Here is a 23,171-nt window from a genome sequence, read left to right as displayed (position 1 = left end):
TACATAACTATGGTAACATTAGATTTACTATTTGGTCTATTGACACTGACTTTTTATTCATTTCTATTATTTAAAGCTGTGCAATAATTACACAAATAAATCAAAATCATCACATCAAAATGAATATTATACATGTAGCAATTGGTAATGCAATATATATATATATCTAGAATATAATAATCAAAACTCAGGCACATAACGGATCACTATCAGGTGAGCTTTCTGTCCAATCAAATTGAGTAAATATTATAACATGCATTTATACATATCACAGTAATAGTATAACATATCAATGAAATAAACATTCAATTTACTAAAATAAGAATATATATATATAAATCAACTTACTTCTATACTTCAAAGTTAAACTTTCTTCTGTAGGGACAAGTCTCCTCCTCAACAACAAACAGTGGGAATGCCCTTGCTACTGCCAGTGTGTCATGAGTCACTGGACTCTCTCCCTATCTAACAATAAAAGTGCAATGGTGCACATCAAAGTACAAAAGCATCCCTAAAGGGGGTACATGAATTGGCATTACTGCTACTCCTAAAAAGGCGGGAAAGAATTAGCCAATGAGCAGAGAGGGAAAGAGTAAGTCAAAGTTGGTAGAAGTACAGAGAGGGAGAAAGAGTACTAAAGATAAAGTTGGCAGATATAATGTGAAATATAGATTCATTTTATACATTATATACTGAAATGAAATAATAAAACAAAGTATCCTTTTGACTAGATTTTTTAAAGAAATATTATACAAGAAAAATCCAATTTACAACATCTTCCCCACGATTAATGTCATAATGTTTGAAACAAAGATACATGTAAAACACAAAAAATACAATATCTTCCCCACATTCCATGCAATAACAGTTGCTATCTGCGGTAATTGCATGTAATTCAAAATGAAATTAAGTGCTTACTACAGTAAGCTAAACATGCAAAAAAATTTATGTCGAACATTATAGAATATTAATCACACTCTATATCAAATTCATACAAGACAAAAAGTCTCTCTAAAAGAAATAATCTTTTCTCTTCACTTTGGTAATACCGACACTGGGAGATGTAGTCGATTTCTGTGTTGTCCTTTGTTCACCCGACGGGACCTCCGACGCTCGACCTCATGATTCATATTATCATGTCGAGATCTGTCTTCTCCAAGAGGTTCATTCTGTAGTATGGCATCTTCAGCCGCATTGGTTTCTTCACTGGGAACATTTCTACCAGTGGAATCATTCTCTCCGCAAGAGCCATTTTGATTAAGGGTGACTGGTCTCTCTTCACCAGATGTAAGCCTATCAGGCTCTGAGGGTTCCCACAAGAAGGTGAAGTAGGGGGTAGTGTTCTCTGAAGTGGGCAACGGTTGTGACTTCACTTGGTCCTCTGGCTTATCCTGTGGAGTAGGAATTGCTATTTCCTTCCGTGGGTCAGGAATCAACAATCTCCTGTTGACTACCTTTGTTGGTCCTCCAAACATGGGTCGGATTTTATACACGTCACCCATCTCGTTCACTGCTGTCACGATGAAGGGGTCCCTTAAGACCTTGTCTTCAAGTTTATGACGTCCTTCAAATGCACATTTCTTCAGTAGTACCCTTGCGCCGATGCTGAGAGGTGAACTCATAGGGAGGGCGTCATGCCTCGTCTTCTCACTATTCTGTATCATCTCCATATTCTGCTGCGCTAACATGTGGGCCTGTTGGAGTGACTTAGAGTGTTCTGACACAAAGTCTTCATCCCAATCTGCATGTCCATTCCCTATGAGTTGGTCCAGTGGGGTGTTGGGCTCTCGTCCATACAGAAGTCGGTACGGTGACAATCCAGTTGTCCCATGTGGAGTACAATTGTACAAGAATACCAACTGGCCAATAAGCCCAGGCCACTTCTTTCGACGGTCAGGATCAAGGGAGCGAATTATACCACACAAGGTTCGGTTAAATCTCTCTGTCTGCCCGTTTCCTTGGGGATAGTAAGGAGTGGTATGTGTCTTTTCAATGCCATATAGCTTGCATAACTCTCGTACCAACGAACTTTCGAAATTTCGCCCCTGATCTGAATGAATTCGAAGTGGAGCACCGTAGTGAACGATCCAACCATCAATCAAAGCACGTGCTACTACTGCGGCGGTTTGGTTCTTGCAAGGAATGGCTTGAGCAAATTTGGTGAAGGCGTCTGTGATAACTAAGACATCCTCATATCCACCTTGGCCCTTGTCGAGCTTGAGGAAGTCTATCGCGATTAACTCAAGGGGTCTGAATGCCAACAGATGCCGTCTTGGGGTCCGAATAGCTGGCGTTGGAGTCTTGGATGTAACACAGACAAAACACTTCCTGATGTGTCCTCTCACATCATTGCACATACCTGGCCAAAAGCACCTTTCCCGTAGGATTGCTAAGGTTCTATTGATGCCTTGGTGGCCCCATTGGTCGTGGGCCATTTCCATCATCTTTTCTTGGAGACTCTTTGGTACAAGAAGCTGTCTTCTTTGAGGATGTTTTGATTCTGTTGGTTGCCTATACAGGACTCCCTTGTATTCTATAATGCTAGCTCGCTCCTTCAACCAGGACTTTATTTCTGCATTCTCTTGTTTGATTTCATCCTCAGACTTCCATTCACACCTGAGATAACGTCTGCACACAGAGAGTGCATTGTCACTCTGTTGAAGAGTTTCAAGTTCTTCTACTGAGTATGATGGGTACACGCCAGGAACTCTCGGCGGCTCCTCATCTGCCAACTGGTCCCCGGAAACTACAACTTCTGCCGGGAGGACAGTAGTCACCGTCAGTGCTCCGATCATCTCTTTCACCTCGCCCTCATCGTTTCCAGGGCACCTGCTGAGTGCATCGGCACATCTGTTGAGTTTTCCAGGACGGTATCTGATATCAAGCTGAAAGGCTGCCAGCTGTGCTACCCACCTCTGTTCAGTGGCCCCCAACTGTGCAGTTTGAAGGTGGGCTAGAGGGTTGTTATCCGTGTATACAATACACTTAGCACCCAACAAATACCCTTTGAACTTCTCGACTACTGCCCATTTAAGGGCAAGAAGTTCTATCTTGAAGCTTGAGAAATCTGGATAATTCTTCTCGGCTCCACGTAGGCTACGGCTTGCAAACGAGATAGGGTGTAAATGTCCATTGTCATCTTTCTGTGACAAGCAGGCACCAAGTCCCTTTAGAGATGCATCAACCTCGAGTATGAATTCTTCTCCAAACTTGGGATAGGCAAGAACTGGTGTTGAAGACAGTCTCTCCTTAAGCTCATGAAATGACTCGTCTGCCTCTTTGGTCCACACAAAGCTTGTGTCTGGAGCGATATCCCCTGTCTTCCTTCTCCTTTTCTTACACTTCTGTCCAGTTAGTGCATGGAGTGGTGCTGTTATTCTGGTAAAGTCAGGCACAAACCTTCTGTAATATGAAGCAAGACCGAGGAAGGAGCATAATTCTGATCCGTTTTGAGGTACAGGCCACGACTTGATCCTTGATACCTTGCTTGGGTCTACCATGACACCCTTCTCAGTGACAATGTGCCCGAGGTGAGCTACTTCTTTCTTGAAGAACTGGCACTTTCCTCCTTTCAACTTCAGGCCATGTGTTGTTAGGCGGTCAAAGACTTCTCCGAGTGTTTCGAGGTGCTCCTCAAACGTTCTGGAAAAGACCAAAACATCATCAAGGTAGAGTATGACTTTTGTAAAGTTCATGTCACAGAAAATTGCCTCCATCACTCTCTGAAATGTGCTTGGGCTGTTGCATAGACCCTGAGGCATTCTTTCAAATTCATAGAGTCCCCAGGGTACACGGAAAGCAGTTAGGGGCACTGATTCTGTGTGCATAGTGATCTGGAAATATCCATGAGACAAGTCAAGGGAAGAGAAGTATTTGGCTCCATTCATTACTTCTAATGATTCGTCTATTCTGGGTAGCGGAAAGGAGTCTTTGACTGTTAATTTGTTCAATTGTCTATAATCAATACATAAGCGTAGTGCCCCTGATTTCTTCCTTACAAGAACGATCGGACTGGCATAGGGGCTAGTTGACCTCTTTATAATCTTACGTTCCAGCATGTCTTGTAATAGATCACGAACCTCTGAAGTCACGTGAGGAGCTATCCTTCGATAGGGCAGACGCACTGGCTTGTCAGAGGTCACTCTGATTTCATGTGGTACCATATCACAACATCCCAGGTCGAATTCATCTTTAGAGAATGCTGCTTCATGATCATGTAGGAGTTTAGCAATCCTAGATGCATCTTCATAAGCCATCCCATCTAGGCTGATGCCCTGAGGAAGCAGTATTTCCGTACCATCAGTGAAAGTGAATCTCTCCTGTGATGCTGATGCTGTCCTACTGGGAGGCTTGGTATCCATTGCTTGCTCTGGCTCATGTCCGTCGTCCTCCACTCCCGGCTCTGTCTTGGCAATCAATATATCACAGATATTAACCTCTAGCTGGTCATCTTTAGTTTGTAGACAAATTTCACAACGTTCTTCCACTTGTTTGGCAGATGCAATAGTTGAATGAGGTGGTACTATGAATTCTCTGTCTCCAGAATTCATCAGTAGAACATGCATGTCCCCATTTTCAGCACAACAGCCTTCAATGACTTCAACCTGGGAATCTCCAAACTGGCTGTTACCCTGGATAAGCCAGACACTTGACTCAGCATCTTCCCCACCTTGGAAAGGCCTAATTGCGCACTGTATTTGTTGTATCGTCCTGGCAGGCAAAACTACTCTTGTTGCCCCAGTAACAACCTCTCGTACATGTGCACTACCTGCAGTCTCGATGTCCAAGCAATCCTTCACCATCTGGAATTCCCCTTTCGCTCTCTCCAAAGGAAATAGTGCTCGAAGGGCATTGCATCCCAGCAGAATAGGGAAGTCTCTTTGTCTTTCCCCGCATGACTCTCGTTGTACGATTAGAAATCCTATTGTAGCTTTTTGACCGTTTACAGAAACATGGGTTCGGATGAAGCCTTCCACTGGTACTTTAGTTGGCCCCACACCAACAATTTTCACAGGTTTATTAAATGGGCTCACTTCTCCTACCGCTGCTTCCAACTGTCGATGAAACACGTCTGATGGTATAATGGATGCCTCTGCCCCAGTGTCGAGGATGCAGCCAATGGGTACACCAGCAACTTCTGCTATGACAGCTGGGCTTTCAGAAATCAAATCAGCTGTGTCAACTATCTCATCCATTGCTGGCACAACCTCTGCCACTGAAGTCTGTCTGCCTTGTGCCACACTGGATTCATTGACATCCTCTGAATTACCACCAAATGACACATCAGTTTGTGGATAGGTTGCAGTTCCTTCTATGGGCTCTTCTGTATAATATTGCTTTCTATTGTCCTCTGCCGTTTGGCCCTCAACAACAGAGGGGTCTAGTTTTCCTGCTGGGATGCGATATGTTGGTGAGGAATACTGGCAGCTCCTTGTGATGAGGACTGGTAGACTGTTGGCCTATTGAAACTGTCATGATTCTGCATGGTACCTGATTCCATGCTCCAAGTGGGGAAGCTTTGATTCTCCTGATGCCAGTTGCCAGCAGAGTAATTATAATCATGTGCAGGGGAACCGTTAGGTATGTTGGGGCAGTCACGTCGTAGATGTCCCTTATGACCACAGCTGAAGCATCGTCCATCAGTCCTCTTTCTCTGAGGCTTTCCTCCTTTCAGTCTGGCTACTTCTCCCCTAAGTTGCTCCAACTCCGTCATTATAGCTTTCTGTTGTTCTACTACCTGTTGCACAAGCATGGAATCTTTCATGACTGCCCTTCCAACTTCGATATCTGCTTCTCTGACTCTGGGCCTCTGAGTGGTGGCAGTCTCCTGAAAGAGTTTGAGGGCTTCCTCACGAATCTTGGCGAATCCATTGGTTTCATGCATCATCTGTATTCGCCTCAACTCTCTCCTCACCCAAGCCTCCCGGGCACCATTGACAAATTGATCACTTAAGGTCTTGTTTTTCAACTGGCTTAAAGCTTCTCCTTGAGCTTGTGTAGTGGCAGCTTTTTCCATCTTGTTGTAGGTGCGAATCAGGGCACGGCTGAAGTCACAAAGTGATTCTCCATCTCTCTGTATGCGATTATGAAACTGACTACTGAGGGTCTGTGTGGTTTCCTGATAGCCAAAGCACAATTTCAGACGACTTACTATTTCATCAAAATCCTGTCTCTTTGATTCACTGAGACACATTATTTCCTCTCGTGCTGGTCCTGAAAGGTGATCTAGCAACAGTCGAGCTTTGCTACTCATTTCCATATTTTGGTTAGCAGTTACTCCATTAAATTCTTCAAGCCATTCTGACAAGGACATATCATCCGCATGATGTGGCATCCCTCGGAATTTTGGTAAGTTGCTCTGTAATATACTCTGTAATCCAATTGAACGGCGGAAGAATTGGGACAAAACATCCATATTCTCAGTCGTAGCTGATGATGAACTCGATCTGGTTTCCATGATCCTAGATTTGAATTTGGCACATAAAAAGAACTTTGCATACAGAATAGCGAAACCACAATACAATCACTGCACAAATCAGAGAAAAAAGAGCATACAAATGTTGTCCATTATTTTACATACAGTCTGACCGAGGCTGTTTAGAACCAGTCTAAAGTCATTCCAATTTTATGTTGTGCACGATGACACCAGGATAAGACCACATACACGTAAGTTCTCAAGATTTCTTCTAAGTCCGATATCTGCAGAGCCCGTACCAGATGGTCCCTTGTTGCTGATGATCCCACTTCTGACACCATTGAAAGGGTTCGCGCCGACGACCACACAACACGGACACGACTCACAAGGGCTGAGGTTTCATTGGGTTCTTTTATTTACCAAGGGAAAACAGCCTCTGTATGATAACAAAATATAAACAAACACATGATTAATATAATTACCACACATTACATAATAGCGGTATGAAAAGTAGTACAGTTCTAAACATAACAAATACAGATTTACATTATCAATCAAGACAATAAACTACATTTTCTTCAGTGACTATTAAAGACAAAGTAAATCAAGAAGTATATCTCTTTCCTTCATTAGATATAAAATCGTATCAACAATATGTTCGTATTCAGAAAGTCACAATAAAATACATATGATATAAGTTGAACAACTCTCCCTAGACCATGAACTCACCGGTCAGACACTAATTCCGCATTTTGCTTCGACATCTTAAGTACATGAAAGGAAGTCCTTGCAGAAGTCCTATAACATAGAAATTGATGAATGTCACTAACAAATATACACAGCCATGTTAAGCGATACATAACTATGGTAACATTAGATTTACTATTTGGTCTATTGACACTGACTTTTTATTCATTTCTATTATTTAAAGCTGTGCAATAATTACACAAATAAATCAAAATCATCACATCAAAATGAATATTATACATGTAGCAATTGGTAATGCAATATATATATATATCTAGAATATAATAATCAAAACTCAGGCACATAACGGATCACTATCAGGTGAGCTTTCTGTCCAATCAAATTGAGTAAATATTATAACATGCATTTATACATATCACAGTAATAGTATAACATATCAATGAAATAAACATTCAATTTACTAAAATAAGAATATATATATATAAATCAACTTACTTCTATACTTCAAAGTTAAACTTTCTTCTGTAGGGACAAGTCTCCTCCTCAACAACAAACAGTGGGAATGCCCTTGCTACTGCCAGTGTGTCATGAGTCACTGGACTCTCTCCCTATCTAACAATAAAAGTGCAATGGTGCACATCAAAGTACAAAAGCATCCCTAAAGGGGGTACATGAATTGGCATTACTGCTACTCCTAAAAAGGCGGGAAAGAATTAGCCAATGAGCAGAGAGGGAAAGAGTAAGTCAAAGTTGGTAGAAGTACAGAGAGGGAGAAAGAGTACTAAAGATAAAGTTGGCAGATATAATGTGAAATATAGATTCATTTTATACATTATATACTGAAATGAAATAATAAAACAAAGTATCCTTTTGACTAGATTTTTTAAAGAAATATTATACAAGAAAAATCCAATTTACAACATTAGGTTTATTCAATTTTTTTCCTCCAAGAACTAGAAAAATTGGATTGACAACTGATTTTGTGCATTAGATATTTATTGCTGCAACTTATTTCATTAGAAGGAAAACATCTTATTCACACGAATATGAAATAATGAAAAAAATATGATTTTATGTAATAACATAAGAAAACGGAAAGTGGGGATGTGACATCATCAGCCCACCTAATGAAAATTCATGACGACTGTTTTCACAAAATATTGCTAAACTTTAAACTTCAATAACTTAATTATTTGTTATCCAATTTTGATGAAATTTTCGGCAATTTGCTCAGTTAATTCTACTCTATGTATTAAGATTGAATATTTTCAGCCCGGACCATCCCTTTAATTGATAGGGGCAGCTCTTCTGTTATGCGAAGATGTAAAAAATAATTGCGAGTATTCAGCTTATTTTCAAGTTACTCAGAATAATGTGATGAAAAATGTTCACTGTGTTGCTTTACATGCTCTTACGTTAATGTATGCCAAAATACATCTTGAATGTTAAGGCCAAAAGTTTACCCGTACAAGTATTTCCGTGTGAAGTGAATGTAACTGGCAACAGAGTTGATTTCTCATCATTTTAGGTATTCCAAAATATCAAAGCATACACCTTAAATTCCAAGGATTTGAAATAAATCCAGATCGGCTGTGAATTTATTTTAAATCTTTAACGATTAACTTTTAAATCTCCAAAGATTTAAATTCAAATATTTTAGATTTTTATTCAAATCAACAAGGGTTGAATCTTAATCTAATATTTGACTGGTCACTATTCACAGCCGATCTGGATTTATTTTAAATCCTTGGAATTTAGAGTGTACATTTACTCTAAAATATTTCAATATTAAGCCACAAGGATTAAATGTTGGCCTTAACTGTTATATCTTCTACAGGGGTGTACGTTTTCTTCAAATTCTTCGTATGTTACACATAGACAGGCAAGGAGGTACTTGGCGACTCCTTGGATCAGTAGTATTCATTCATCGGCAGGTGAGTCCGTTTTAATAGTAATACATGTAGAATATAGGGTCTGTCCCAGAATTAAGGAAACTGGGATTCCTAGTCATTTTTTTTTCTTAAATTATTAAATGATGAAAATAATAGGCATTTATATTGCGCCATCTATCTAGAAATAATCTACTCCGAGGCGCATTGTTATTATTATTACCCCAGCTTTAGCTGGAGCTGCCTTCCAGCGCTCAGTGCATTTCAAGGAATAAATTCCTGCCAGGTACCCATTCACCTCACCTGGGTTGAGTGCAGCACAATGTGGATAAATTTCTTGCTGAAGGAAACTATGCCATGGCTGGGATTTGAACCCACCACCCTCTGTTTCAAAGTCAGAAGACTAATGCACTGGGTAACAACGCTCCCCTGAAATGATTTGTAGTATTTCATTTTCGTCATCTGTTATGGTTACTCCTGTAGGAACTCAACAGGACAGCTTATTGCTGGTGTTATGCCAAGCTGGTATAACCAATTACATAGGAAACATTTTATGTGTAAGTTAATCAGGCATAGTGGCTAACCTAATAGGCCCATATTCTGATGTCGGGTTTAACTTAGACCATGGTCTAACTCTGTGCTAAAATTATGGGAGCCAAATATTCAAAAATTCTGTTTCTATATTGTATATTTCTTATGTTTAATATTTTGCTTTCATAATGAAGAGAAATACATCAAAATACTTAATTTATCACTCCCAGACAATTATGAACAATTTGGGTGTCATATGAGTTAATAGATTGGATGTGTGCTGTTAGGAATTTGTGCCCCTATTGGCTCTCCATAGTTAAACTGCAACTTTGAACCAGGGTTTAATTTAAAGCTAAATGAACGTAGCTGCAGCAAAACACTGATTTCGTGAGAAAGTCTGTAAAACCAAGGTAAAGTATTGATATATCACCGTGGATCTAGATCTGGTACAGTTACATAAACTGAACTTTGTGAAATCATAATATCTAGCTAAAAAACGATCACACTGAAGATCGCCAACACAGATAGGCACATGTGGGACAGTGTATTATTATTGCTGGAATAAAGACCCGACGGAAGTGACCGAATCCGCGCTTATTTTGCTTATTTCTCAGCAATTACACAATTTCTTCCAGAATCCTTTGGCACATATTTTTTATTCATACAAACAGACACTTTGGTGATCATTATATTAAATTCTGTAAAAAGTCATTTTGAGTTCGTTCCCACAACTGGAATTTATCTTTAAACCCGAGTTCAGAATACGGGCCTTAGACTTCAGAAATCAAAGTGGAGACCATGGGGGAGCAGGGATTTGAACTCACACCCTTATGATTATGAGACCAGTGCTCTAACCACTAGACCACACCACTTAAACCCATCTCTGACGTTAAACTTACTCAGATTTTCTTCTTTATTTTGATAACTCATATGATATGAAAGGTTCATGCATAGATGAGCAATGAGAGTTTGAAATTTCAAACCACTAGACCACACCACTTAAACCCATGTAGGAGACCATGTAGGATTGTTAATTTGTCATTTACCTATTTTGTTTATTTCCTTTGACTTGTGTTTTCTTCAGGTGTTTTACATTTCTGTTCTGTCTAGACTTTAGTTCATTTGCATTTCTTTTCAGTACTGCCCTTGCAGTCTGGACTAAGGTTATTTGAGTTTAATGATATTCAGTTGTCATTCATTCATTCTACTCTGAATGCCTTTCCTGTGTTTCTCTTGTCATCTTCATTCCTTCTCTATTCTCTCTTCAGGTGTTCCACTCATTCCATCCCTCACCTGACTCCTTAGTTTCTACTTCCATTATTACATAATCACCAGATATCTTTGTCATCTCATCTCATTCCTTATTGGTTTATCTTATGAATTGGGTTCTTACATTTTAGTTCGATCCTTCCATTTTCTTTAGTTTGATTGGTTGTTATTTCTAATTTAGATATTTATGTAAATTATTCTGTGATCCAAAGTTAAGCTGAGGCACAATAGCCCAGATATTAAACAGTGTACAACCAGACTCCTTCGGTTTAAGTTCTCTTCATTTTGCGTCTGCTTCATTCCCCTTCAGTTTGATGATTTAGAACTTCATTTATTTTCAACTCCGAACATATAATTTTCTTCAACCCTACATTATATTAAATTCTGTAAAAAGTCATTTTGAGTTCGTTCCCACAACTGGAATTTATCTTTAAACCCGAGTTCAGAATACGGGCCTTAGACTTCAGAAATCAAAGTGGAGACCATGGGGGAGCAGGGATTTGAACTCACACCCTTATGATTATGAGACCAGTGCTCTAACCACTAGACCACACCACTTTAACCCATCTCTGACGTTAAACTTACTCAGATTTTCTTCTTTATTTTGATTTTGATAACTCATATGATATGAAAGGTTCATGCATAGATGAGCAATGAGAGTTTGAAATTTCAATATCATAACCAAATTGCGTCAAAAAATGGTTCAATTATAACAACAATATGCAACATTTATATAGCGCTCAATACAAATGTTTCTAAGCGCTGCATACTATTAACCCCGGCTTTAGCCCGGCTACCCTGATAGGACGCTTGAGCATTCAAAGAATTCCTTGCTACCGGGTACCCATTTACCACACCTGGGTGGAGAGTGGCAAATTTAGATAAGCACCTTGCTTAAGGGCAGGAGTGCTGTGGTGGGATTTAAACCCTGGACCTTGTGGTCCATAATCCATAGATTAATCCACTGATCCACAACACCTGCCTCACCTAACTTCAAGATGTGTTAACGATATGACTGCCTTGGTGTAAGAAAAGGTTGCCTCATTTGCATTTCTTTTGTATTCTTCGTTAACTATCTTTTACTCATCTCGAAATAAGAGTGGCATAAGGATTCAGACGTGATAAGTTTCTGCACAAAGCCTTTCTGATATGCCGATAATTAGTGTGACGCCTGAACAAAATCTTGTTACTTTACAGATAGTTTAGTAATCAAGTCGCTTGTTGCCTAATGTGTTGATTTTTTCTGATCTTTTTTTCTTGCAGGAGCTGATAACTACTTTATACATAGGCTTCCTTGGACTTATATTTACCTCATACTTTGTTTACTTGGCGGAGAAGGATCACATAGATGCGAAGGGTATTTGTCAGTTTGAGACCTACGCAGACGCTTTATGGTGGGGTGTGGTAAGAATCAATTTTATTTCTTTCTACACATTTAGCCAGGGACCTCCGTTTTCCACTTTTTAAAGATGCCAATTCTGTCTACGTTGGAATTTCAAACATCACATTTTGTTTTAGGTGGTATTTACATAATATATTATAAAACAAATGTACATATATAGTGGAGATCTTTCAAAACATTCAGTTTCCTTGCAAGACTCTGCAATCATGTTTATTTGGCAGACTTTTCACAAGGACAATTTGTTTCATTGGATTTTCCTTTATTTTCCTGATTTTCAGTTTATTTCTTGTAATTCAAACATGGAATTATAATACAATAACAGCAATTACATGATTTTCAAGAAACATTCACTAAAATCCTTCATACCTTGATTTATTCCTTGATGATTTTACTATATTTTTGACAACGAATGTGCCGAGGGCTCCATTGTCGATTCATGAAAACAGTATTACAACCCTAATCATGATTGCATGCATCTACATTCACACTAATGCCTTCCCCGGCCTCGGTTGCCATTTGGAATTGATCGCTTTCCCCGTCCTTTCCGCCAACCCGCCGACCGACTCGTACACGCCCGGGGACTAATCACAAGATGATAAGAATTCTTGTTTCTCTGTTTACATGTCGAGAGCAACAAGCAACTGATCAAACGTAGTTTTTGAATGAGATGGATCATCCTTGACATGTTGCCATGGGACTTTTAACATCAAACATGTCTCTTTTTGTTGTTTGAACTGCTTTTTTTCATTTTACCCCAGTGTCGTCTTTAAAGGTGAAGGCAGCTCCGACGTCAAGATGGGTTTTGATATCAAAGGAAAAATGTGAATCACGCTAGTTCCATTCAAATGAAACATATTTACTGGTTGTTAAGAAGTGGTTCCCAGGTCACTGCGAACAAATAGTTTTTATTCAATGAAAAATGTATGTTAACAGAAATATTACAGAGATTAAAATGTGCATCGTTTAAAGCAAATTCTTTACTATTATGAAATTGATAAACTCAAGTATTCTGAAATCACAAACTGGGCACATGACTGGTCTGTCACTTGCATTGAGCATAACACGACTTAAATGTGCATTGTTTAGAATGAATTGTTATTATACAAACTTGATGTAACACCAATTTGATGTAACATCAAATTGATGTAATTCTAAATTGATAAAGAGTTCAACTATTGCAAAGTTGCCATTAGCATTTCCATGGTAACCTTGATTGTGAGCCCTGTTACCATGGTAGTTGCCATAGCCATGGCCAAACTTACAATGGGGAATTGATGTAACACAGAATTGATGTAACACCAAATTGATGTAACACCAATTGATGTAACACCAAATTGATGTAATACCAAATTGATGCAACACCAAATTGATGTTACACAGAATTGATGTAACACAAATTGATGTAACACCAAATTGATGTAACACCAAATTGATGTAACACCAAATTGATGCAACATCTAATTGATGTTACACAGAATTGATGTAACACCAAATTGATGTAACACAAATGTTTCAGAATGGCTTCATCAGAAGAACTCCCATCAGGGTCTTCTTTATTCATAAAACCGTTGTAAATTTGCTTCTATGGCAACTACCATGGCAACTACCATGGAAACAGGGCTCAGCAGCCAATCACAATCAAGGTTACCATGGTAATTACAATAATAGCAAAGGTACAATAGTTGTACCTCTTTATGAAACGGACCCGAGAATCACTTGTTTGCTTTCTTAGTCGGATTAACAGATCCGCTTTCTCTGTTTTTATGTAAGGTAGTTTCAGACCGCATTGAAGTCTGTCAGTTCCAGCTATTTTCTGATCAGGAAATTTACCCCTATCAGAAAATACCAGGTGGTTTTGGCAGTGTGAAAGCAAATTATGCGTAATCTCTCCGAAAGAAAATACCCACTAAATATTAAGTCCTTGTCAAAATTACGAGAACTTTTGCGAGGATTTTTTCCAAGGTTGCAGGTGTTTTGGCAGTGTGAAAGCAAATAAGGGGAACTTTTAACCCAGCGTGTATAGTTGGGCACGGGCGCTCTGGGTGGCTGCTGAGCTAGCGATTTTGAATCTCGCGCCTTGCTTGCCTATCAGACAATACTACGCATGCTCATGAATTCAGGAATTTATCCCGAAGGGTACGTTTCAGGGCGGTGTGTATGTGAGAATAATTAATGGGTAGTTTTGAGCCTGAAAAAGTTATGGTAATTAAACAGGGATTCTTGTGATTGAGGCGGTTTGAAACCACCTAATGTCTCATCAATTGTCATGTTCTCCTGTAACCTCCAGACTAGAGACACTCCAGCCCTTAAACCATCTTGACACTGAACCACCCTGGCATTTCAGTTATACTAGACATTGCCTCTGAATCCCTCAAATTTGTTTGTTTTCAAAACAGGTAACCGTGACGACCATCGGCTACGGAGACAAAGTCCCCAATACTTGGCTAGGCAAGATGATTGCGTCCTGCTTCTCCATATTTGCGATTTCTTTCTTTGCTTTACCAGCGGTGAGTAGAAAACAGTATGTTATCTGTCATACACTAGTTACAGACACTGGCTGATCCAGGGGGGAAGGAAGAGGGGAAAGCCAGCCCATGCCCCCCCCCCCTTGAGAAGCACAATTAAAATTTGTAATGTAAAAATTCTGTTAAAACAGAAGTGTGCCCCCTTTTGAAAATGAAGACCTATTTTTTTTTTGCTTGTCAAATTTGTCCATACACGAAAATGTCTTTCTTTTGGTGTCCAAAAAACTGTTGTTGTTTTTTTTTTTTTTTTTGCTTGTCAAATTTTTCCTCGGGAAGATGTGCCCCCCCCCCTTTTTTTAAATCCTGGATCCGCCCCTGGTTACAGAGTATACTCTTGAAATAAAGTATTTGTTAACATTGATATGAAATTTACAATCTGAGCTGCAAGATCCTATATTTTTGCATGAATGAAGCCCTGAAAATTTTTACCTGAAGATCATTATCATATCCAAACAGGGTAGCCGTGCTAAAGCCGGGGTAATAGTATGCATTGCTTAGAATCATTTGTATTAAGCACTATATAAATGTTGCATATTATTATTATTATTATTTAGTGTTTCAATAAATAAATTGCATGGAAACACTATTTAATTTTTAATTTCATTCCATAGCATATGTGTTAAAGTGGAATTTCCAGCATCAAAAACAAATTGTGATTTTTTTCAGTCACTTGAAAAATGGCACATTTTTTTTTCTTCCCTGGTGTTTTTTTTTATCCATACATGGTAAAAACACTGTTTAAGGTTGAAGGCACTTTGTTCATGCCTGTCACTCTAACAACTGTTGTTAAAAGTTGTTCAAAATTTTTAAACAATAAAAAGTTTAAACAATTGTTTCAAAGTCTAAACAACCTGCTGTTAGAGTGATGGGCTTAAACAACATGCTATTTTTTTTTACTGTGTATGAACAATGAATTTCAACACATAACAAACTTCAGGAATTCGTCGACGGTCATCCAAACCGTCGTATCACACATACAACGGTGCAAACCCATTTCAGAGAAAATCGACTTCAAAGTTTAATATAACAATTTTCACACTAGTTCCCCAGCCTTACAACATATTTATTGCGAGAAAAATACATAGTTGGAAAGACCAAGAAAATTGCTTGACATTGGTATCTTTATACACAGAACTAAGGATCCAAGAAAATATTGCAAAAGAGCTACATGCTTGTAATTTCACTTAGATTTTCCCTGTAAAAAAATGCCATAGGGAAAAAGCGATACTATGTTTTGACTGACCGCTATTTCAATGCGTGCGATTAGTCAAAACGTATCGCTTTTCACGCGCAAAGTCAATGCAGTGCCCTGTGCCGATACGACGGTTTGGCTGACCGCGCATTGAAATCGCGGTCAGTCAAAACGTTGTATCGCTTTGTTACAGTACACGTTTCTAATGGGATTTGCTCATTTTATTAAAAATTTGTTTGGCATCGCCGTGAAAAACCTCTCATATCTCAGAAAATAAAATAAATAAACCTCTCATAGACTTTGAAGGAACAGCATAATTGCAATTTTGATGATTTTTGTAATTCATTTTGTTGGCATGGGAGGGGAAGAGAAGGGGATTTTGAATCAATCAATTCAATTGTATTTACAACAAAAATTCATAGATGCATTATTTTCACTTTTGATAAGCATAATTAATTGGTTAGTTTTTATGATCTAGATTATTTTTGAAAATCAAATTTCTAAAAAATAAAGAATTAATAAAAATAAAAACATTGAAAAATAATAGAAATATCTTGATTTTGATTTATCTATCTTGTAATATATTCTTGTAAAGAACACTTCAAACAAGAATGAGTCATAGGTGATTTATAAAAAACTATATATGTAAGAATTAGCTGTAATCAATTACTTAATGAATTATAAGTATAAGATTCAATCATTTGTACATGTAAATGATAGACACAAAAGTGAAAGATTACATAAAATTGAACAACAAACTGGGAGGTGACAATAACACATCACGTTTTAGTACCTTTATTATATCTGGTAGCTTGCTGTTGCCGTGCAATGGGAAATGTACCCATTTCACGTACATGCCTGCACGCACGTTCAGCATTTGAAATGACGAATATTAATTCCTGGAAACGCACCGTACAAGAGATTTTGTATTATGATGTAATGAGTTGTCATTCCATGCTGATCGTGGCTAATCAAAGCTGCTTGGGCCAACGAGGGGAGGCGTGAAGTATGTATCTACACGGCACACAGCTTAATGCATTTACCCGAAACTCATCTCCGGGATCAATTACTGGCAAGCTCGGCTTATGAGCAGGGTTGTTGCATGAGGCTATTAATGTTGGTCTTTTATATGAGGCAATTATACATGGTGATGATTGCTATGATTCAGGGAATTTCTTTGTGTCTCTGACGTAGCAATTTTTAATATTCTGGGATGGTATTCTAAAAACGTTATCATATCAATGTGCGTCTATATGATGCATTTACATGAAAGTTGTCTTTGGGACCAATTAGCAAGCTCGGCTTATGAGCAGGGTTGTTGCATGGGGCTATCAATGTTGGTCTTTTGCATGAGGCAATTATACATGGTGATGATTGCTATGTTTCAGTGAATTCTTAGTGTCTCTGACGTAGCAAATTGTAATATTCTGGGGTGGTATTCTGAAAATGTTATATCAATGTGCGTCTATATGATGCATTTACACGAAAATCGTCTTTGGGACCAATTAGCAAGCTCGGTTTATGAGCAGGGTTATTGCATGGGGCTATTAATGTTGGTCTTTTGCATGAGGCAATTATACATGGTGATGATTGCTATGTTTCAGTGAATTCTCAGTGTCTCTGACGTAGCAAATTGTAATATTCCGGGGTGGTATTCTAAAAATGTTATATTAATGTGCATCTATATGATGCATTTACACGAAAGTCGTCTTTGGGACCAATTAGCAAGCTCGGCTTATGAGAAGGGTTGTTGCACCGGGCTATCAATGTTGGTCTTTTGCATGAGGCAATTATACATGGTGATGATTGCTGTGTTTCAGGGAACTTCTTAGTGTCTCTGACGTAGCAAATTGTAATATTCTGGGGCAGTATTCTAAAAACGTTCTCATATCAATGTGCGTCTATGTGATGCATTTACACGAAAGTCGTCTTTGGGACCAATTAGCAAGCTCGGCTTATGAGTAGGGTTGTTGCACGGGGCTATCAATCTTGGTCTTTTACATGAGGCAATTATACATGGTGATGATTGCTGTGTTTCAGGGAACTTCTTAGTGTCTCTGACGTAGCAAATTGTAATATTCTGGGGTGGTATTCTAAAAACGTTATCATATCAATGTGCGTCTATATGATGCATTTACACGAAAGTCGTTTTTGGGACCAATTAGCAAGCTCGGCTTATGAGTAGGGTTGTTGCACAGGGCTATCAATGTTGGTCTTTTACATGAGGCAATTATACATGGTGATGATTGCTGTGTTTCAGGGAACTTCTTAGTGTCTCTGACGTAGCAAATTGTAATATTCTGGGGCAGTATTCTAAAAACGTTCTCATATCAATGTGCGTCTATATGATGCATTTACCCGAAAGTCGTCTTTGGGACCAATTAGCAAGCTCGGCTTATGAGTAGGGTTGTTGCACGGGGCTATCAATGTTGGTCTTTTACATGAGGCAATTATACATGGTGATGATTGCTGTGTTTCAGGGAACTTCTTAGTGTCTCTGACGTAGCAAATTGTAATATTCTGGGGTGGTATTCTAAAAACGTTATCATATCAATGTGCGTCTATATGATGCATTTACACGAAAGTCGTCTTTGGGACCAATTAGCAAGCTCGGCTTATGAGTAGGGTTGTTGCACAGGGCTATCAATGTTGGTCTTTTACATGAGGCAATTATACATGGTGATGATTGCTGTGTTTCAGGGAACTTCTTAGTGTCTCTGACGTAGCAAATTGTAATATTCTGGGGTGGTGTTCTAACACGTTCTCATATCAATGTGCGTCTATTTACTTAGACAATTATACATGAAGATGATTGCTATGTTTCAGGGAATTTCTTAGTGTCTCTGACGTTTTAAATTGTAATAATCTGGGCGGTATTCTAAAAACGTTCATATATCAATGTGCGTTTATATGATTACACAATTATACATGGAGATGATTGCTATGTTTCAGGGAAATTCTTAGTGTCTCTAGCATTGCAAATTGAAACATTCAGGGGTGGTTTTCTAAAATGTTCCTTCTCTAATTAGTTGTGTTATGATTGTGAAATTTGTATTCTTGAAATATTACTTTCTTACCCTGATGTTGAGTGCATCTTTGCAACCAGCCCTGCACTTTATGCCAAGTGTGCATATAAAGTAGCTTAATTCATGGAGGTTAACAAACTGCATGATGCTTAAACTAATCTGCTTTCAATACTCAAATTGGCAACATCTATAACTTTTTCTTTATTCCCAATTACATAGTTTGAAAAATATCAAATATAGATACAACACATGTCAAAATGAAATGAAATATACAGTGGTGTAATGTAAAAAAACATAATTAAAAAATTGTTGATATGCTTTGTTTACAATTTTTGTGGTTTCCATTAAGTTGCCAATTTAGGAAGAGTACTGGTTAGCTTCAGCTGAACATTTAGTGTCAGGAACAGCAATTTATTGTGCTAGGAATGGAATCAATTTTTCATATTTACATTTATCTATTTCTTAATTGTGATTGCGAGCATTTTAGGATAAAAAGAACCTACAAACAATATCTCTATTGTGGGTTATAAAAAATTATGTCCATTCTCAATTTGCAACATCCCCAGGTGCAGGATTTCATGTTGGCTGGCCTTTCTGTCTTCCCTCTGTTTAGTATATGCAGAAATGGAAGGATAAAACAAATGGCCTCTAATTTATTTCTTCATTCTACAATCAACAAGAATAACAGCTTTATTTAGCTTTTTGGCTACATTTTGTGAGTGTAAACAAAGCCTAGTGGAAAAATGCAAAAAAAGTTTTGAATAAAAAAAAAAGTTTAGACAGGCATAGAAGTACTCTCTAAGTACTAGAGATTATAATCTGGACCTTTGCCACACACCTCTCTGAATGAGTTGATCTCACTCCTTTTTGAATGGGAATTGCATCTTGAGAGTGAATTTTCCTTCTTTTTGGAGTGAAAATATATTTAAAAATACAGTTCACTCTAAATGTATTGGTCCCTAGTATCACTCCTGGAGGAGTGAGATTAGGGACTATATTATCTCTTTTGCATTTGTAGAGGAAAGAACCACTGGAAGAACTAAATACAAAATTGATTCATATTGCTTATTACATCCTGCTTAGATATGCATGTAATCCCCCCCCCAAAAAAAAAAGTCTATTTAGAAGCTCAAAGGCTGAACGTTCATGGTAATAGTCTGTAATAGCGTGGAAATGAGTGCGATCAGAATCGGGGGATCGACGAAGGCCGAGCTGTGATTGATTGAGCAATTCGGTCGGCTAATCACGCTAGAATGGCCATGCCACGGGGCCACAGTGTATCGAGCACCCATCTTAATGACAATTAATGAAATGGACAATGCCAAATCCCTGCCTGCCTCAAATTGGCAAGGAAAATGGCTTCCTCTATTACAGTTTTTAGATATACATGTACAGTATAAGCATCAAGGGGAGCATTGCAGAAAACTCACAATCAATTGTAAGTCCATTTCAAGTCCAAAAATCAATCATAAATCATTTAATTGGGTGCAAACTCTGGAATTTGCATTTAATTATTGGTCATGTTGGTTATATTGCAATGAATCCATTGATTGCAAATTTGGAACCGAAATTGTTTGAAAGAGTGAAAGCAGGTTCTTGTACCGTCCCTCCACCCTGCCCCCTCATTCTTTTACTCAAACAATTTGAATTGAATTGAATTTATTACCGAATATTACTGTCAGGTACAATTACATGGAAAAGAACATCACATATAAACAAAACATTTGGTAATTGGAGCTAACATAATAGCAAGATGCTAATCGAGGTTAGCCCCAAAATAATGTCATTATCATAGTCTAAACAATAATTTCAACTAAATCTCAATATTAACTAAATCAATTTAACTAAATCTAAATTTTCCTTAATTACTGTAATATCCGAATAGTTGAAAATGATGTTGAAGTCTTGAAATTTTGACATTTATGAAGGCCCATTCCTAAAAATATGTAGTTGAATCTTTATGTGCAGTGTTCTAAGCATTTTTAACAATAACATAAAATTTAAAAGTTCCAAGTTCATCGTTATTGATCCATATCAGGAAATTTGTTTTATTCACAACTTGAAGTCAATAAACATCAAAATACCATATTAAGCATATGAAGCCATTATAACATAAAAATTATATACAGTGAATGTAAAAATACAAACATAGTTGTATTTAACGAGTCTCATTAAAAACATTCATAAAACCTTGAACATTTGAACAAATCAATGTCTTTTATGATAGCAGAGAAAAAGATCATTATGTTAATCTGATTGATTTGATAGAATATATTTTTTTGCCAATAATAATGAGAAATAAATGAATAAATAATTAAATTGAATAAGGGAAAATTATCTACTGTTCTCAACTTTTGTAAATGCTATTTTCACCCCCCCCCCCCCCACAAAAAAGGAAGAAATTACGAAGTACTTGGAATTAATATTGCATTTGGTGTCACCCTGCTGGCCATAACCGTCTACAACCATTTTTTTACAAACCATTTGGTCTTATTTCCATTCAGCCAAATGACCATGCTTATACATGTATGTACATGTACAAGTATGCTATACCTACTTGGTCTAATACTAAGTCTATAATAATATAGTAATAATAGATCAGCATTTATATAGCACGCATTACACCTTACAAAGGTCTCAATGCGCTTTAGGAAAATAAAAAAAGAGAAAAGATGAGGGAAAGCTGCTGGTAATGCTTTGATAATATTCTTTTCAGTTAAATAAATATGTTTTCAATGCAGATTTAAATTGCCCAATTGTATCAACTTGCCTTAAATTGTGTGGGATACTATTCCAGAGTTCCGGCGGTGCATGCGCAAACCCCCGTTCGCCATAAAATTTTGTCTTAACAACAGGTACGTTATATATATATAAATCCATATGAAGTGATCTAAGATTTCGAACAGGTTCATATTTTACAAGTAACTCTGACAGATAAGATGGAGTCATTTCTCGAAAACACTGAAAATTGGATGAACTTTTTATGGATCATATTTTTATTCAACAAAGTGCAAAATTATTTGTGGGCAAAATAGAAATTAGACCCATTTGGGCTGCAAAAATGCTGGTGTTAATTAAACACCAGCCTGGTATCTATATCGGTCCACACCAGAGAGGTGTTGAAACAACACCCGTTTGGCGTTAGGCTAACACCAATTTGGCATTTCAGCAACACCAAATAGTGTTAAACCAGTGTCGGTTTGATTCTTAACTGGTGTTGTTTCAACATTTTCTCTGGTGTGGACCGATGTAGATACCGGGCTGATGTTAAATCAACACCGGTGTTTTTTGCAGTGTGGGCATCAGATCAAATGTAAAATGAGAGTAAGTGCCTAAGTGGTGTAAGAACATGTTAAGTTCAGACCACACAGCAATTAGACCAAATCCATAGACCAAATGAATTTCATCTGTCTGGTATAAGATTATCTGAGGAGTATACTCCATGAATATACACCAGATATATTAACAATATCATGTTAATATGCTTCCAATCTGGGGTTCTTCTTTCCCTTTAAGTGTCTGCCAATTTTGCTGCCTCATTCTCCAATGGAGGAAAGACACAGGGAGAGAAAATTCCTTAATCACCTTGTCGTACCATTCCATGTGTTCGCGGAAGCTCTCCCAATAATTAATTGTAGGAGAGTTTTCAATCGTATGATGTCAGTCGAAGATTGACGTCATACCTCACCACTCGAGAGATGATGTCATACCATGCCAAGGCCAGTCGCTCAGTCAGCCATTAGCGCCGCTGCCTTGGTGCCATTATCTTCTCAAGCTGCACATGTGTGCTTATGCAAATACAGCCTTCGGAGCAAGAAGCAGAAATCTATTAATCTTTTAAAGTCCGTGGTGTGACTACTTTCAGTATTTTTTAGAAGCAGACAGTCTTTATTGTACTTTTTCCAACTACATTTGGTTATGGAAGCATGTTGAGAGGCAGAAGGGTGTTTATTTCTTTATGATTTTATGGGTAGTTTCAGAATGCTATTTCAGTCAGACAATATGAAAATGTCAAACCTGGTATCGAATTCCCTGAAATCTTCAAATTTGTTTTTGTTTGTCTAACTTCTTGAACAATGATATAGCAAGCCTGACTGAAAATCAAGGAAATACATACTCCTTCTGATATTGGTGGGGGAGGTATCAATAATCTGAATGTCAAATTTTGAGCTAAATACAGGTGAATAACTTCATCATTTGAGAAGTTTATTTTA

At 37.9% G+C, this 23,171-nt stretch overlaps 1 protein-coding gene and 1 long non-coding RNA gene across 3 annotated transcripts; one reads left to right on the top strand and one right to left on the bottom strand.

Annotated features, from left to right (window-relative positions):
- Nucleotides 1-5,376: 5,376 nt before the first annotated feature.
- Nucleotides 5,377-8,036, bottom strand: LOC129283206 (uncharacterized). 2 transcript variants are annotated; one of them, XM_064114900.1, is made up of 3 exons: nt 7,619-8,036; nt 7,145-7,213; nt 5,377-6,851 (listed from the first exon to the last, which is right to left on the bottom strand). In XM_064114900.1, the coding sequence occupies exon 3, from the start codon at nt 6,455-6,457 to the stop codon at nt 5,381-5,383; it is 1,077 nt and encodes a 358-aa protein (XP_063970970.1). In that variant the 5' UTR covers nt 6,458-6,851; nt 7,145-7,213; nt 7,619-8,036; the 3' UTR covers nt 5,377-5,380. The 2 variants fall into 2 exon arrangements, with proteins under 2 accessions (XP_063970970.1, XP_063970969.1); XM_064114899.1 differs by having other exon boundaries at nt 5,377-7,213.
- Nucleotides 8,037-8,963: 927 nt separating this feature from the next.
- Nucleotides 8,964-14,716, top strand: LOC129282824 (uncharacterized). Its single transcript, XR_010296751.1, has 3 exons — nt 8,964-9,057; nt 12,076-12,216; nt 14,611-14,716. It is a non-coding gene; the product is annotated as an uncharacterized LOC129282824 (long non-coding RNA).
- The last annotated feature ends 8,455 nt before the right edge of the window (nt 14,717-23,171 follow it).

The sequence above is a fragment of the Lytechinus pictus genome, unplaced genomic scaffold, assembly GCF_037042905.1.
Source record: "Lytechinus pictus isolate F3 Inbred unplaced genomic scaffold, Lp3.0 scaffold_20, whole genome shotgun sequence".
Classification (NCBI taxonomy): domain Eukaryota; kingdom Metazoa; phylum Echinodermata; class Echinoidea; order Temnopleuroida; family Toxopneustidae; genus Lytechinus; species Lytechinus pictus.
The sequence above is the reverse complement of the archived record's forward strand: the minus strand, read 5'-3'. Positions and strand labels throughout refer to the sequence as shown.

Coding starts and splice junctions, on each gene's coding strand:
- LOC129283206 (XM_064114899.1), bottom strand. CDS start 6,457: ATGGAAACCAGATCGAGTTCATCATCAGCTACGACTGAGAATATGGAT.